This window comes from Artemia sp. Qi Xiang Cuo, chromosome 5 (genome assembly GCF_049724085.1).
Source record: "Artemia sp. Qi Xiang Cuo chromosome 5, ASM4972408v1, whole genome shotgun sequence".
In the NCBI taxonomy this organism is placed as follows: Eukaryota; Metazoa; Arthropoda; class Branchiopoda; order Anostraca; family Artemiidae; genus Artemia; species Artemia sp. Qi Xiang Cuo.
In genome coordinates, this window is record NC_142798.1 from 42,104,348 (window position 1) to 42,123,345 (window position 18,998).

At 38.7% G+C, this 18,998-nt stretch overlaps 1 protein-coding gene across 1 annotated transcript in view; it reads left to right on the plus strand.

The window, feature by feature from the left end:
• The window catches only part of LOC148952156 (proto-oncogene tyrosine-protein kinase receptor Ret-like), a 436,938-nt gene that overhangs the window by 13,010 nt on the left and 404,930 nt on the right, over positions 1-18,998 (plus strand). Inside the window, exon 2 of the mRNA XM_089088861.1 lies at positions 17,034-17,267. Coding sequence (XP_088944987.1) covers positions 17,034-17,267 — 234 coding nt within the window. The remainder of the gene's footprint in view (positions 1-17,033; positions 17,268-18,998) is intronic.

Sequence of the window (18,998 nt, forward strand, 5' to 3'; positions counted from 1 at the left end):
GTTGGAATATCGGGTGTTGAAGGGGATGTTAGAAAAAAACAACAGTAGAGGAGGGGGTGCTACTCCGGGACGAACCACGTGGTTTATGGTCCAAATAAGGGCATAGCCTCCCTAGGGAGAATGATTACGTAATGGGGTCAATGACCTCTTTTTCCAAGGTCGATTTATTTGATGTTTCTATGTGTAATAACTCCGGGGCGAAGGTTGCACATGTGCATTGAATTCTAACGGGAACAATGTTATTGATCTAGGACTCGAAGGGGAAGTGGATTTCCGAGAACTTGATTGCGTAATCGAACGGGAAGTGGATTTCCGAGAACTTGATTGTGTAATCGATTGGGAATTTTATTGATGCGATAACGGGAAACAGGATCACGTGTATCATAACGACTCAGGGTCAGTCTAGAGTCACCAGTCAGAGTGAAAGGATTGAAAAATGAATAAATTTGAGAAAGAGAGAATTAGATCAAATCTAGTGTTTATGGAAAAAAATTTGATTTTGGATAATGATTTTCTCGAGTTATCTCTTAAACGCAGGATATTCTCCTGTCAGGGAACACTTGATAATATAATGGGGAATGATTCTCCTCCATTGGACTATTGTATGAAACTTTTAAAATTTAATTCAAATGCTTATACTCAATTTATTGATATATTAATTGGAACAAGACAGAATCATATTGTGGATATACTTTTGAAAACATTGCCAATGGATTCAATGTAGATGGCTCCCCCATCATTCGAAAGAGGTAACGTTACAGAGTTACTCCTCTCTCCCCCATTTCCATCTCGTTGAATTTATCGAACGAAGAGGATCAGTTTCGTTTTAGCTGTGAGTGAGTTGAAATCGGAAACCAAAAAATGTTATGTATATGTCCAGTGTGCATGTACACTCTTGGCAGTTGGAATCAATGTGAGACTTGTACAATTATTGATGACTATAGTGAAAAGTGTAAATTATGTAATCCTTGTAAATTACATAGAGGCTATGCAGTACAAATTAAAGGATGTAATTCATGTCTTGAGGAGGTGTGTGACTCTCATCCTAGAGGGCACCTGTGCTCCAATTGTCACTATGATAAATGTGATCAGTGGGAGAATACTTACCCCGCTATGATTGGAAAGAATCCCAACCGTGATTTCAGTTTATTTCTACGAGATTGGTATCGTCGCGGATTTAAATTATTCTGGGAAGAGGAATCTGGTCTACGATTCAACTTTTGGGGTAACAAGACAATCTGGCTTCTACGTCATCGCTGTGATGATACCACCTACTATGACTATAAACCAAGTGATTTTTATTTGGCAGTTACCGAATGTGATTCACCACTTGAAAACACTGTATGTGATATTGCTTCAAATAGACAGATTGAAACTCTTGAATTTCATAATATGAATGCAAATAGTATTATTGACTATACAAAGAGATATGACAAGATTGAAGTTACATTGCACTGTAGAAAATGTGACCCTGACTTTGCAGTCAATCAAGATCAATATACAGTGAATCCAAATGATTTACCAGCATCAGTGGTTCACGATAGTTGCCTATACATTGAAGATGAATAAATCTAAAAGTGAATATTGAAAGACATTGTTGTATATATATACATTTTATTAATAAACAAATTCACAAACATTTTTTAAGCACTTTACTCTTAGGGCACTAAAATCAATACTGTATAGCTCTGAGAGGATATTTTCCACTAGAAAGTCATTCAGATGGGGATTGTCACTATAAATGTGGAGAAACTGCTTGTAAGTATAGCCACGACATCGGAACACAAAATATAGTAGTGCATGGAAACCACAGCTTTTAGTCGTTAGATCCTGAACCTTCTTTTGATTTTAAATTATAGTTTTTCCCCTGCTCTCAATATAGTTGCTGATGTGGGGTGTTTAAAATATATAGGGTAGGCCAAGAGGATCAAAAAATTCAATCGTTTTCATTGTTTGAAAGATGCACAGCCAATGACCCGTCAGCACAGTCGATGGACTGCTATTAACAATAATTAAGGTATTGCAGACACTTTGAATTTTTTCAAGATAGTCCGAGGGCAGACACTAGGATTTGTACAGGGACATGTAGGGGTCCATATTAAATACATTGATTATTTGACTGGTGTTCATGGCGCTAAGTCTAGTAGAACACTGCCTTCGGGAGTGATTTCCCAATAGGTTTCATATTGGTTTAGCGAGATTATTGCAATACTCTCAGCCAAAGGGTCGGCAAATGTACACTCTAAACGTACACTCTCTGTACGTACTATACTCATATCCTGAGTAACCAAAAAATCCAATAAAATGATTCCATGTTTTTTAGCAAACATATCTTCGGTTATATCATTTTCAAAGAGTTGAGAGTCATGATCTAGGGTTTGCATGGTCAACTCGTAAAATGTTCTATAGGATTTATCAAAAGATAGATTGTAGAGTGGGATGCCGTTTACTTTGCACGCAAGAGATGAAAGTCTAAACATCTCGAATTTATGTGGGCATTCAGTCCGTGATCCTATTTCACTGGCACCTTTTACAAATGCCAAAGCCAATTTCGAGGGGATTTCACCATTGATAAATGATGAATCTGTGAAGATGCGTGAGCCCATTGCAATATCACGCTGATTGGTGATTGTATGAGGAATAATTAGTTTAATATTGTTGCCATTCGCTCTCAGTTTTTCCACGGCCAAAGCAACAGAACTCATTACCTGTTGTTTGCGTACATGAAGTATTGCCGAGGTGAGGGAGAGACTTACATCAGGATTGGCAGCAAGTTCTTTTCTCAATCTGAAATTGGAAGGTGCAAGCGTCAGTTTTATATCTACTTTAACATTGGGCGGCAGCCATTGGGGTATATTAAATATTTCATGATATATTTTTCCAACTAGATGTAATTCACTAGTTGTATCATTTTTAATCGCATCTGTACTTTCAGTATTAGTAATATATTCATAACCAATGGAGGTGCCTCTAAATTCCTTGTATGACTTAGGTGTCATCAACAGGAATTGCATATAGCTCGTATAATTGGAGAGATTATTGCTTGTGCTCACCAGTGTGCCATTGATGTAGACGCTTATTTGACGAAATAAATTATGTAGTATACTATTTTCATACGATATCCCATCAGCCCGAATTGCCATTGCAATATCGGATTTCCGGACTTTCATTTGTAAATCTATAAATGTTGAAGACATGTCCATAAAGTAGTCTTCATTGGAATAATTTGAAAGTGGATATTATCGGAGAGGGGTTGCTGTGGATAAAATTGTTCAGAGGATCCATGCTTGGCGCTCACATCAACATTTTCAGCATTGAATAGATTCAATGAGGCGGTGATTGAGGGTTGGGAATCCTTATGTGGTAGGTAGGACATCTTAGGAGAAGAAATCTAGTTTCGATCTGACTATTTTCTTCCTGGGGCTTGTGGTTACACTACGTGTCGGCTTTTTCCTTCTTTTCTTTGACAAAAGGGATGTCTTACGTTTCCGTCCTGAGTAGAGACTGATGAGTGATGCGCTGTTTCTTGACCTTTTTAAACCTTCACCATTCTGTTTTAGTTTCTCACCAAGGCATTGTACGCTGGACCTAAGATTTTCCGAAGCACTTTTTTTTAAATCCTTACCAGAGCCCCAATCGTATAGTGTAGAGGATGCAAAATTTGTCGCAGCCGGTACAAGATATTTTCTAGCCAGTGGTAGTGAAGAGCGAAACAGCTTAGCAAACCAACTGCCAAGACCGTAGCCAGACATTGACGAGCGACCCTTATAGTAGTCCATCCCATTGCCCTGTTTTCTTGGACCCAGAGTATTAACATAGCAGCCAATATCAGGACAAGTGAATACCACTTTTCTATTAGACATCTTGCTATTGAACGATGGGTCAAAAATGGCATGTAATCACAGCCAACCCTTTTGAAATTGCTATTGGATCACCCAATTTGGTTCTTAGTGTTAACTGACAGAGTTCCACATAGGAAGTTTTTACTGGGATATACTGAAGATGCTTTATATTGTAGTGGTGAATATGTTCTTGATTGGTTGTTCGTTCAAGAAATCGTAAGATGTGAACGTTTGAATTACCAACTCGAGATGTTTCCACACATGAAGCGTAGAGAAATATACAAGTGTCTGTGGAGAAGGCAGGCGGGTAGTCAGCAAAAATGAAATTAGTGTTTTCCGCACTTTTACCATTGATTATATTGATCTTAAAGCCAAGAACATCCTTTAGATTATCATTGAGAATAACCTTTTCACTGGCAATAGGTGAACTAATGTAGATCTTGCCCTCCTTCTTTGAATAGTTGAAATGAAAAGCTCCTTTTTTAAGAGCGTAAATTCTTTTATTAATAGAACGACATAAATCATTCATACAGGTGAGTTCCTCGTAGGGTAATTCAATATATGGATAATCCAACCAATTGATTTTTTGGATTTGTTCTTGATCACCTGGAGGTGGCGGCCAACCATAGGGTCTAATTTTTATTTCATATTTACGATCCTTTCTCAGGATGTCATAGGTATTTTTGAGAATACAGTCGACAAGAGCCACGTCATACTGTCCATCAAAATTGATGGTGGGGGAGAGTTTTGTCCAAAAATAACTTGTTCTATTCAAATAATTGTAGAGTGGATCAGAAACGTTGGACATGAAAGTCAAATAGAAATCACTGGGCATTGTTAATGTCTTCAACACTGATCCAAGAATCAAAATCCGAGTTGTATCCTATCCAGCAAACAAGCAACTGTCTCTTACCATGGCATGTACGACTCTTTAATATCTTTTCAATTTTATAACTTTCACTAGTGTTTCTAATTTTTTTCAGTTCATATTCATAAAAACCGCCGAGAATCTCATCATCTTTGGTGTCTCGGAGTCGATAAGTTATAGGTATGGTGTCTAGAATTTTGGACACTTTAAAAAGTTCGGTGCTCCATAAATAATTACCCTTTTCAAAAATACTGGTGGTTCTATTAATTCGAACAGTATCACCAACATTGAATTTCTTCTTCTTTTTCTCTTTTTCAGCATTGGATTATTGCTTTAGAAAAGCATCAAATGTATTTTCATTGTAGTGAACATCCGTTGGTGTAGAGTTGGACAGAGATCGATGGGGCCGTTGATTATAAATCAACATGATTTTATCTAAATCATGAATAAAAGCAGGCGCATTTTTCAATGTGCAATATCTTGAAATTAATAGCCGAATCGTTCTTATTAATCGTTCGACCAATGCAGCCTTTATAGGGCTGTGACTATGATAAAGGATTGTATTATATTTCAAAAGAACATTTTGAACATGGGGATTAACAAATTCACTACCGCGATCCGATTGAATTTTTCTATCCGAATCCTGCTCGAGAATACTTTCAATGGCCCGAGCAACTTCGACACCTCTCTTTGATCGTAGTGGAATGGTATATGCATAGCGACTAAAGATACTGATTGCCACTAGAATATATTTGTAGGGTGCATTGTGACGCCGTTGAAGCGCGTCTAGAGTTAAAAGATCCGTTTGCATTATATGCAGAGGGAAAAAGGCTTTAGTTTGTCGATATTGTTTATTGCGAAGCCTATGATTTCGATGTAGTGTGTAACTCGGTTCATTTTCTAGATACTCTTTTGCATTTTTCAATGTGGTGGTGCCGGAGACAGCTTTGAAAAGCGTTTTGGGAGAACTTAAAGTTCCCGCTTCACCAATATTTTCATAGACACTCCCCTTTTGCACACTGGTGGGCGAATCAATTCGTCCTCGCTTTTGACTAGCAGCCACAGGTGTTGTAAAATCATTGCTGCTGCTGATATCTTCAAATATTGAATCTTCTTCTTTTTTAAATGGTGTTTTTGGAGGACTATATTCTCTTAGTTTCTTTAGAATTTGCTTATTGCCAATAAGACTTTTGGGAAAGTTTGATACACACAGAAATGTGTATAGATTATCGTCAAAGGATATAAGTCCTTTACGATTCGTCACGACATCGCAAATTAAATCATCTTGATTATAACTTTTTCCCTGAATTATAATTCGTTTCCCTGTGCTCTCGACTTGAACTTGATTGCCAGTTTCCAACATGAGATAAGATAATACTCTTTTACTCTATTCTCAATAGGTGAGTGGCAATAGGTTTCCAATTTTCAATACAATCGACTTCAATTCCTTCTCCTTTGATTGCACTGCAGAATCTTGAGGAGATGTTTCCTGTTTAGAGGGATCGGTGACGGTGTCTCTCATGATAAGGTTTGTGTTTGTCCACATGTCGCAATGCATCTTAAAGTAAAATCGGTTTTTGTCATTTGAGATATTCTCGACATAAATAAATTTGCTTAGATTTTCCTCAAAATGCTTGACGGGTAAGAGGCCAAATTCAAATGATGTAAAGTTATCGGGGTTATCCATTCTCTCCCTAGAGAAAACTGTTTACGAGTACTGCAATTTTCGGTAGTAAAAGTGTGAAAAATCTACCGCTTGCTTGAAGGAGTTGTGTTCTTTTAATTTTTTGAACTTTTTTTTTAAAATACAAGGCGCGTACAGTGGAATGATGTTGCTTTGTCTGTTGTCTAACACCTTCTGGCAGTTGAACATTGCCCTCAGTTAAATTTAAACATAGTTCAGATATTAGATTAATGAAATCATTGTCAATCCAATTTTTGAATATAGACTTCCTTAGTAGTGGTTTTTAAGGGCTTAAAATGGAAAACAGATGTAGTTGTTCGTATAATTTCTTCATTGTCATAATGGTGACTAGTAGCCCTTTCTAATGTTCACCAATATATATGCAGTAATGTCAGTGTCCGAAATTTCTGGTACTACACGTAGATCCTCAGACGTGTTTTAATTAAGATCAAACAACATGTAAATGAAGGGATTGCTAGTCGCCTGAGTGTACGCTGACAATCGAAATTTAGGGGCGCCAGGGTATATCTGATTATTGAGAGTTATGCGCTAGCTAGAATCACGAACGACTCGAAAGATAATATAGATAGTGCAATTCAAAGCAAGGGTTCGCATACATTTGCTCTGATGAAACAGATTGTGTAGAACCAGAGTAACAGTAATGTGTTCATGGTGGGAGCAGACAGTGAACAGTTTTAGCATTTCCTGTGATAACTGTTCAATAGAATAAGCCAAATCGTCGATGATTAGCCATGATTTCGGATCAATACTATTGAAAACATCATGTCCCCGTTCGAAGTGTCTTGGTAGAGTTGTGGCAATAGCATCTATTTGATCGTAGGACTCCTGACCGATACTAATATACTAGTGGATTTTTTTTCGGATTCTCCGCAATCATATTTTTACACTTTTGAATTATTTTATTTAAAAGTGTTGTTTTCCCCGACATTGAGGGACCACACAGAAACGATCTGAAGGGTGTTTTAAATTGATACATGCTGTTGGGGACAACAGTCGGACTACAACTAACTGTAAATCATATGTGCTCAATGAATAAGTAGCAATAATTTCCCCATGGATCTATCTATTCAAGAACAACAAAAAACAATATTTCATGGCACCATTTATTTCGGCACTGCATGAAAACGAATATTTGTTCAGTCAACATGAACAATGATAAAAATAACTCTTATTCAGCATGACAAAATTTCTTGGTCAACATGAAAACTCTATTTGTTTAACATGAACTGCAATGCTAATACTTTATAATAAAACACTTTTTGTCCATCAGCAGCACTTTTTGTCTTTAAACACTTTATGTACAACACTTTTATGTCCATCATCAACAACACTTTTCCATACAACACTATATGTCAACTTAAACACTTTTCTATACCTGACACTTTTTGTACAACAGAAAATACACACACACACACTTGGAAATTGCTAGTAGCACAGTTGAACATTATGAATTTAAAGGTGGTGTCCCCCCTCCCCCTGGGGACCGCGAGGCCGAAGGCCGGCCGGCCGCGAGCGGGACCCCCACCCCCCTGGGCGGCCACAGGAAGGGACCCCCCTCCCCCCGGGAGCGGCGGTGGAAAAAACAATAGTTGTCGTCACTGCAGGTTAGTGGATGGGTTAGTGCTTGGGCTAGATGGGGTTGAGTTAAGGTGGTTAGATTGGGTCAGGTTAGTTAATTTATGTACAGGTTGGGGTGGAGGTTAGTCAGATTAGGTTAGTTTATCAAGACCAAGTTGATTGCGATAGTCTATGCATTCAACTCGATCCGAAATACGGCATTGACCGTGGGGTAGAAAAGTCACACCATTCTAGAGCACAGAGACTTTGTCGGATATACACGACATTGCATTTTTTTCCACTCTCACAGTATAATTTCTAGACTGTAGATAGCGAATTGCATGCACTTGTGCTCTTGGCACTAGGCTTCTTTATACCCAGTCTCTAGACACACTCCTGATAATAGTGTTCTTGTAACAGTTCGGAGGTAACCATGGAAACGCATTCTTTGCTGTTATCCTCTATGTTTACCCGCACGTAAAGTGTGTTCCCGGTCCCATAACCCGGTATCTTCCATTACGACATATCTCGTATGTTGACTGTAAGAGTTGTTGGTGGGATTGACGTTTCCCCCACTTGGGGTAGAGCGATGGATTCCAGTTGGTGAAATCCATCCGCGAGCTGATGTGCACCCCCTTTTCTAAATCACCCAATAAATCCAATTCAGCCCCATTTACCTTTAACAGCAGATAATCTGTATCACCATAGTAAACTTGAACCTCCCCTCCCGTGGCCATTGCACCTTGCACACATTGTAAAAGAACGAAAACCTGAGCTTTTTTGAAATTTCCAGTACTGAACTGCCGCCTGCAATATTCTTGTTCAGTACCACATTTTGCTTTCGCCTGTGTAGAAGAACCATGCCCGTCTCTATGCTCGTGAACGATGTACAATTGGGGTCGGCAATAATTCTTGCACACTCTCGAGGGTCAGTCACGACGTCGCAGCGAGATCTATTACGAACGCTTTCATACATTTTGCCAAACGCTGAATTTAGAATGAGCTTATACATTTCCTTCTCCACCTTTGAGTTTGCCCTAGAGCGTTTATCGACAAAGGTGTCAATAAACGTTTTCAAATAGGGTTGCTGATTGAACTGCAGGACCCTATGTATTTTAGTGATCTTAAAACCGTTGCTCACCCTCCAGTGCAAAAGCACATGGTGAACAACAATATTCTCTGTAGGGTCCAAATCAGCAATCAGTTTCTGTTTAGAGGGGGTCCAATGCATCCCCATACCCTCAACCAATGATCGATTGTATGGGCTCAGTGAGTCCCTGCTCAACAGCCGATTGATACAGGGAAAAACAAAATCTTTGACCGTGTCGTGAAGCGTCAGTGGAATGTGAGCGTCTACTTCAAAGAACCATCCTTGTGGCCCATTGTCCTCGACGATGGTAATTTCGGGGAATTCACAAGGATTCTCAAGCCATTGATAGTTCCCACATGGCAAAGAGTAGTGAGACATTGCCGAGGGGTACAATGAGTTCATGTCCAAGAACACTGCATTTGACTTTGCACCGGTGCTTTGTCCGCTCGGATCGGTTGATAAGACGCGGTCCCCATGAAAAACATACCCACCCCACCTTTAATGCTCAAAAAAAATGTGCAGATATACATCGGTGGTTAGGCCGATTTACTCCCAGCTAATTTTTAAAATTAAACCCATTACTAAATTGGGTGTAGAAAAATAGTAGCCTATATCTAACCCGAAATCTGAATAGATCTGGTCTGTGTTCTTACAGATTATATCCAACAGAGTTAGAACGTCAATGGCCAAGTACAGTCTACAATAATCCCACCCATTTTTACAATCCCCCTTGGACCACACCTTCTTGGCAAACTCATACTCCTCGTCTGTGCTTTCACTGTTGGTCAGTGAATTGTAAAAAGCTTCAATTGGAGGTAGTTTCTCCTCGCTTAAGCGTGCATCAGAGCAATAATAATCGTATGCGTATACACCTTTGCATGTCAACAGGTCATACATTTCACTGTCTGGAAAGTGCTGTTTAAGCAAGGGAAAGCTATCAAAATTGTCGCTTTTTTGCACTTGAATCAATTGACTCAATGCCTTGGGGGAAAAACTAAAAGAATCTAAAAACCTAATTTTATTCCAGCACATACGCTCATTATCCACTGCCTGCCATTTCAGTTCAAGAAGCAATAACTTCTCAGCTGATTTGGGAATGATGTTGTAGATAAATGAACTATTTACCCATGGACAATCTACTCCCCCTCCCTCCCTCTGCATACGTGCCAGTGCCGGTAAAATAAATTTTAAATCATAATTGGAGTTGTGAATAAAAACTGGGATAAAAAACTGCTGGCTAACATTTAAATTACACGATTGATGCGCAACCCCTCTAAAATTACTACCCCCCGAGGATATTTCCTGCCACAAATGGTCATGATCTCTTACTTTCCCCCTCCCCCCACGGGTCCCTTTAGTCCCCGTATTCACCTCGGCAAACTCCCCCTTCCAAACCCCCCATATTTTTTTTTTTTTAATAGCGAGACGATCCTCTGCAGACAACACCATTGGATAATGGGTATTTCTCAAACGAGAAATAGCACCATTAGCCGTGCCAATCAGTTTAGTCAATGCCTTTTCCATGCACTCCCACTCATCCAATGTTTCAACTATTTCTAACAACCGCATGGTGTTAGAACTATCTCTTTGTGCTTGGGCGTAGGACACTGCAATGGCCTGGTCCTCTTTGACTTGGTTTGGATATTGGGGGTAATTCCCTTCCACCAACTTAGCCTCACAAGCTAAAGATATTTTGTTGCACTGGAGAAGGGTGTTTTGAAAATTTTTGAAACGTAAAATAGCCCTATCCCCTGAAACCGTTTCCACTGTCTGGTAGCCATCTCGTCTACAATGCTTCATATGATCCCATAGTTTTATATCACTACGGAATTGTGACAGGCATGTCGGGCAGTAGAAACGGGTCCCCCTATGCTTACCACCCCCTAGAACTCTACTAATGTCAGTGATAGGGTTAAAATGACCAATTGTATTCGGTTCACTAGGTGGCGTGTACAGTAACCAAACCCAATGTTTAACCAAATCAACTGACGGGCCCCTTACGGGGAATACCACCCCCTTCTTTTTAGAGCGAATCCCATCTTCAAATTCTGTTTCGTATTGTACCATAGTAACGTCGATATTTATATGAGTATTAGCCCTTTCAAACATGTCAATAGATCGAAGCGTTACTGGGTATTTCCCTGCTAAGCAAGAAATCTACAATGGGGAAATGGGACCCTTCCTTCCCATGTATAGCCCCATTGTCTAAATTCTTCTTAGTAGCGTCCCGAGCTAGAGGCTCGAATGCTGATATGAGGAAAGCATATCGGAAACACTTTTGATCTGTTTCAAAACAGATGTTCTTGACACCTTGACAACCTACTAGATCTGGATTATATTTTAAAACTACTGACCTCTCAGACCCCCCACCGGCCCCCCCTCTTAAAATAAAATCTTTCTTATATTTAAATATATTAACGCTTAAATTTTCAATAAATAAAACTACTGAGCCACTCTCATTTTCGTTATAGTTCTCGAGATGCGCTATAATTTGTCCTACCCACTCACAAAAAAACTCCCTCAAAATTTTCTAAATTTGGATACATTACGCGCATCTCGGAATGTCTAAAATGATAGTAAACCTCACTTTTCCCCTCATTCAAATAAAAAACCTTTAAAACACTGGAAACCTTAATTGAATCCCTACCCCCCCCACAATTGAATTTGTTTCTCCAGTCGTGCACGAATTTTTTCTACATGGATATGCACAATTTCTACAGGGTCATAAACATATTTTCCGGCCATTAGTGTATTAAAAGGATCCCCAAACGTTGCAGTGAAAACAACTATATTATTTAATAATGTGTTGGATAATTGAAAATCGGGGAAAGATGTACCCCCTCCCCCCAGTTTTTCAACAATATTCGGACTCTGTTCCACTTCAGTTGTTTGAATTGGGTAATCAGTGGGAGGAGGGTTCCCTGTAAAATCATTTAAAATTTGTAGAGTATTCGGGCTCAAGTCTACCAGCTCAACTGTGCTACTATCTACTTTTAAAAAATCAGCAAAAAACTCATCAATATTATCAGGTACTTCAATGCTATCGTCACATGTTAAATTGTCCTGAATCTCCACTGGCGGTGTTAGAATTGGTTCTTCCTCTTCTTCACTGGACGGAGAGTAGGGGACCAATGCAAACTATAAATGAAAAAATAGCTTATTTTCAATGTGTTCAAATCATCCCCTACGGCTTTTAAAATTTGGATTTCTTTTGCTTAATAAAATTTGTTTAATACAACTGAAGATAATCTAAGATAATTCAAGTACGGTGACAATTTTGTCATTTTTTTTCAAAGTTTTCAAATTTATTTTTTTTTTTTTTTTCGCGGCACTTTCCCACAGTGCCCCCCTGAGATACATTCCGGGCCCGTGTCACTGTGAGGTGCCCCGCCCGCTCCCTGTGGCACGTTTCGGGGGCCCGCAACGCTTCCCGCGTAGAGTAATGAGCCCGGTGCACGTCCCTGATCAGTGGCACTCCCCCACTCTCGTTACTGTGTCGTGGAGCATCCCTGTAGCGCTTCCCTGACGCGGGGTAATGGTAGGCGCCCCAGTGCCGCCCGATGGCGCGTCTCGGGGTCCACCTCACTTCCCGCGATGCGTCTCGAGCCAATGGCGCTTCCCTGACCCATGGCGCCTCCCCCCCGGTGCGTCCCGAGCCGGGCCCCCCCCGCACTCCCCGGACACCCCGGCGCATTCTGGGCTCCGCGGCGCCCAGCCTTTTGCCTAATTCCCTAAAAAACCGTAATGTTAGGCGGCATAAGTCGTTTCACCTACTTCCCATACAGGTTGTCTATTACTCCAAATGAGCCTAGATTATTTTTAATCGCGTGTCTGTTCTGTTTCCAAGCGCATTCTCTGTGAAACAGTACAATTAAATTTGAAAACTGTTAACTCAGTACATCATCAAAAACGTTTCCTCATCACTAAAATATTGGCAAGGCTTGTAAGATTGAAAGCTATTTTAAAAATATCCTTGCGCAAATTACGGGATCCATATGTGACAAATAGATAAATGTGAATAATCTCACTCAGTTCCTTCTCTTGAAAATTTGTGATATTCAATTGTGAAAAATAGAGGATTTTGAGTTTCAAATGGTGAGCATTAATTGCAATTACCCACGAAAAATATTCGCTTATGTGATAACAGCGAATGGATAGGGGTAAATGCATAGAAAATAGCAAAGATTATAAAAAACAGCATTTTGTGATTCAAATGCAGTAATTATTAATAGAAATTACATAAAAATATTTACCTATGAGATATCGAAGCGATAGTAATGATTAGAAAAGAGTGGTTTCTTTTCAAAAAATTATATTTAGATATTTAATATGTGGTTAATATCTCACAGAGATAAGTTTATATTGGGATTGAAAAGGACTAAAAATTGGAAGAAATAGAAAGGTAGGAAAAAATGCATACATTTTTATATCCCGGCTGCACTTGGGTGCCAGATGGCCCGGGTAGTGCATGTTGGAGGGTGGACGGGGCGGCGTCGCTATGTTCTTGCGTGACTGGGCCAGCTATTTCACGATCTTGCATAGCTTCGGCATTGTAGTTAGCCACCCTCTCTCTCTCTAACTTAAACCCAGGCTGCATTGGGGCTGGCACTGATGGGGCTGCCTCGTCATCTCTGGCTTTCTTGGAAGGGGGGGCACGCATTCTTCATAATTTGCCTTATAAAGAAGAGAAAAAATTAGTTTCGAAATAATTTTCCCCTTTTTTACAGAAAGAAAGTTAGTATCATCATCCATATAATTTTGTCTAGAAAAGGCATTTATCACTAAGAAAGCACAACATAAAAAATTTCGTGAAATATACTAATTGCATCCTTTTTTGAATCTGAGAATTACGGCTCACTGAGCCCTTCAAAAGCCTGCCTATATAAATCGGCCTAATTTCTTATTTTTAAGCGTTTCTGTTCTTTTCTGGTTTTAATCTGCATTGTGCACGCCTTGTTTGATGCATTTAAAGTATTAACGGTATTTTTTATCTTTCCATATCCTTTTACGATAGCTGGTATTTATCACACACCCAGAAAAAACAGCCCACGGAAAATAACCCCCACGGAAAATATCCCTGAGAAAAGACATGGGAAAATACCCCCTCCCCACCACCGAAAGATATGGTAAAAATGCTATTCAATTTACGCATAATAAAGCAATGTCTCTTTTTCTCAAACTCACCCCCCTTACCTTTCACGCGACGAAACAGTTTGTTTTCATTTTAAAATGATGGCGATAGAATTGAGGCATGGTCCCCTCCCCCTTTCGCCAATGTCCTAAATATATTGTTAGATCTTAATTTGAAAATAACGAGATTTCACCGGTTCTCCAAAAAGAGATTGTATATGCCTGCGCTTAATAAATTGCAATCTCTTTTTGCTTAAAACTGTTTAATTTGACAGAAGAATAGTTCCATTGACTGCGTTTGTAAGCCGGAAAAAGGGTGACAAAGTAATTATATGCTTGCGGAAATGTATTGTCAAGTTAGCGGCTTAATAGCGAGGGGTGTTACAGAGAAAGAATAAATTTGAGAAAATGTATTTCTTTTTGCGGTGGTTAGCTTTCGATGGTAAAAGAATATATTTTCGTTTTCATTGCACAGTGATGTTTGTATTAGAGTGGTGGGGGGGGATTTAGCTGGAAATATAGAAGGAAGGACTTTATCAAAATGGTATTTCTTTTTGCGAGAATTTGGGGTTGTAAGACAAGAGGGGAGGGAGGGGGATATTGTTAGACCCTAATTCGAAAATAACTTGTTTCTCTACTTCTATACAGGTTGCATAGGCCTAGCTTAATTGTCTGCATGAAACCGTTTTAATTTGATAGGAGAAAAATATCCCATTTTGATCTGAGAAACCTTTTACAGGAAGTGCTTTAAAAGGGTGACAGCTAATTTTAGGCATCGCGCTGGAGCATTATGTCAAAACCAGAGCGATATTTTCATTAAAAATTGACAGAAGTCAGCGGTCACTTTAGCTGGAAATATAGAAGGAAGGATAATTATTTCTTTTTGCGAGAATTTGATTGTAAAACAATGGTGGTGGGGGAGGGGTTAGGTTTTGAGGGTAAAAGAATATATTTTATGTTTTCCATTGATTATAATGATGTTTGTATGGTATGTGGGGGGGGGGGGTTACCCGAATATAGTAGAGGGCGACCACCGAAAACAATTTTTTTTTGAAAATAAAAATAATTAAAACAGAACTTACATGGTAAATTGAAGTTGCCAAGGCTTCAAGTTCATCAATAATTTCATGTGTTCTATCCATTGTGTCACAATACTTTCTGATAATTTAATCACATTGCATGTCCGTTATATACGAAATCTCAGGGGTGAATTGTTATGTAACGGGGAAATCATATGTAACAAGCCCTCTGATTGGCTGAGAAGGAGGATGTATCCGACTCGCTGATTGGCTGAGAAGGAAACACGTGATCTAACTGTTTCCGGGAAAGTCATAACATTGGCGAGAGCAACAACAACAAATACTATTTCTGGACACCATGACATTTGCCTCGAGCATGTACATGACCAAAACAACAACAAATACTATTTCTGGATCATAACATTCGCTGAGAGCGTGCACTTACAACAACAACAACAAATAAATCGAACTTGACATTCGCTGAGAGCGTGCACTTACAACATCAAATAAATCGACCTTGGAAAAAGAGGTCATTGACCCCATTACGTAATCATTCTCCCTAGGGAGGCTATGCCCTTATTTGGACCATAAACCACGTGGTTCGTCCCGGAGTAGCACCCCCTCCTCTACTAACAACAACTGTGATATGTGCATACTGCTACTACAGCTACTGCTAAGGGTATTAAAGGTGAAGCTTTAAAGGAAGATTTAGGCAGATGTTGAACTAAATCAAAACGAACTATGATCATGTAGATGTGAAAAGGGTGATCAAGCAATATTACAATAACGGCTTACATTATTCAGTTAGACCTTTTAGGGTAAGTTGTGACAGATTTTGAACTAGCCAGAAGACATTATGCGTATACTTTTAATACTACTTTTACGGTTACTATCAATAATGACACTAATGGCAATAAGTTGAAAGTTTTAGGGAATGTTTAGGGGAAGTTTCGATTAAACAAAAGAACTATATGCCTGCCGGCATTAAAAGGGCATAAAAACAATATCATAGGGAGCGCTGCTCTGTCATAACTAGTAATATCGTTGATATTTTAAAGGAGCTAATTTAATTAGAAATTAAAAGTTCTAGTGCGTTTTTTAAGAGTCAAAAGTGATTGGAGGGCAATCAGCTTTCCAATTCTGTTTCCGTGAAAAAGACTGCGTCAATATGAAACGAACAGAAATTAATTAAAAAAAATTTTTTCTACAAAATGAGTTTTTCAAGAAAAAGTAAAGAACTTCATTAAACCAAAAATGAGCAGATATAGAATCAAATAATGTACTAAGCGTAAAACTACCACAAAACTAGCTCAAGGCAGAACATAATTTGCACTTTACTGAAACAAATTTAAATGCTTTCACTTTTTTAACTTCCATAAACCAAAAATTGTTAAAATTTTAAGGAATAAATATGAGCATATGTATATTAAACTGACAATGCACATTCATTTGTATTTTTTTCAGTAAAGTGCAAATTATGTTCTGGCCTTGAGAAGGCATAAGGGTTGTGACCCCTAATCATGTTAGTTTCTTCTCGTTTTGAGTTTGACTCGGTTATTCATTGTAATGCTGTTCGTTTTGGGTTTCATTTATTTATTGATGCTGATTTGTGGTAGTTTAACGCTTAGTATATTATTTGATTCTATTTTTGCTAAGTTTTAGTTTAATGGAGTTCTTTATTTTTCCTTAAAAAAATTATTTTGTGGAAAGTTTTTTTTTTTATTAATAAAAGAATAAGAGTCAGATGACAAATTGTGGTCTTCCGTTGGAGGGTCCAAAGGTTAAACCAAATATTCATCTCACTTATCTTATCTTTCTACAGATAACTGCCTTAGTATCATTCCTTCACAAAAGGTCATGGAGGCGTTTGTGTTTTCCAATATTCCAAGACGCACAATTGTACAGCGGATCCATTTCACAACTCAGGGACTGGGTATCAAGAGGCATAACGTTTCTTTTAGTATGAAGACACCCAGTGATTATTTTGATGTAAATGTCAACACTGGAGACATTTTTGTTAAGCAGAGCATGGAGCAGCCTTTCTTCAGACATAAAGGTTAGGTTCTGTCGTTGAAATTAGTTTTGTTTATGTGAGAATTACATTTAAAAAAAAGTATATTTTTTCCTCTCAAAATCACCTAACTGGTGTCGACTTAGTGAAGAGTGATTTGTCTTTTATGTATTAGGTCTAATATTGTTATTTTCTTATGGCCCCTTTGTAAAGAAGGTGTAATCATAGAAACCTGGAATATCTCTAACTCTACCAACAAATCGTTACATGTAGTATTGTTATTAGCTGTCATAAGTGATGAAAGGGTGACCAGCGCCCAAACGTTTACAAATATTCACTCCTTTTGAACCAGATTAAAACAAGTCAAGGTTTTGAGATAGCTTTTTCATTCAAATGCTCAACATCCATAAAAGGTCTCCAAGAGAAATGCCTCTCACCCCAAAGGGAAAGGGCCTCAAATGCGGTTGGCCCATCTATCCTGATGCATTTTAGAAGAAAAATAGTAACATTACTAAATAAGGAATGCAAATATGTATCGAAAGCTTTCTTAACAGGACCAGTGATCCCTCTCCTCTACACCCCTTCAACTGCCAACTATTTAGCAGATACTGCTGCATCTCATGAAAGGGATTTTAATTTCTGTGCAACATTGAGCTAGTAGTAGAAAGCTATCTAAAGGTCCGAACAGGGCTCCATATATGGGCATAGAGTCCCTAGGGAGAACACCTGTGCTGTCAGTCGTGACGGGGCACCATATATGGGCATGGACTCCCTAGGGGAAATGGATTTCTGAGAATTGTTTCCGGGGCGAAGTTTATTAATGTCTTTGATGTATTTCCAAGGAGAATTGTCTCCGGGCGAAGTTCATTAATGTCTTTGGAGTTCTTCCAGGAGAATTGTTTCCGGGTGAAATTTGCAAATGCGCATTAACGGTGGGGAAGAGATATTTTGATCTTAGAGATGAAGAAATTAACGCGGGAAAGGGTTTCCTAGTAATTTGAAATGTGACAGCACAGGGATGCCAAAAACAAAAGGAACACGCAGAAATTACGTTTAGGGGTTATTTGGGCGAAACCGTTTTAGACGTTTTAGGGAATTATTTCGGCGAAAAAGTTAGAGACATTTTAAAAGATGATGTTAGAAGATGTTTTAGAAGAGGATTTGAGGGGGAAACTATATTGTCGTTATAATACAAAAGTTCGATTTGAACAGTGTCGTGAGGTCCCCTACCCCAACCCCAAAGGGCTCCGATCCCCCGACCCCAACCCCAAAGAACCCCCCCCCCCCCACGTTTGTGTTTGTGCATTTTTGTGGGGTTTGTTTAGTTTTTTTGCGTGTGTGTAAGTTTTTTTGTGTGTGTTATTTTTAGTATGTTTTTCAGTTTTTGTGTGTGTGTACGTTTTTTTTTGGTTGAAGGTTTTTGTGTGTGTGTAATTTTTTGAGTGTGGATGTAAGTTTTTGTGTGTGCGTAAGTTTTTGTGTGTGTGTAAGTTTTTGTGTGTGGGTGTTAGTTTTTGTGAGTGTGTGTAAGTTTTTGTGTGTGTGTTTTAGTTTTTGTGTGTGTGTAAGTTTTTTTGTTTTTGTTATTTTGTGTTATTTTGTTTGATTGTGTTCGTTCGTATTTTTGTGTTTTTTTTTTTGATTTTTTTTGTGTGTAAGTTTTTGTGTGTGTGTAAGTTTTTGTGTGTGGATGTAAGTTTTTGTGTTTGTGTAAGTTTTTGTGTGTGTGTTAGTTTTTGCGCGTGTGTGTTAGTTTTTGTGTGTGTGTGTAATTGT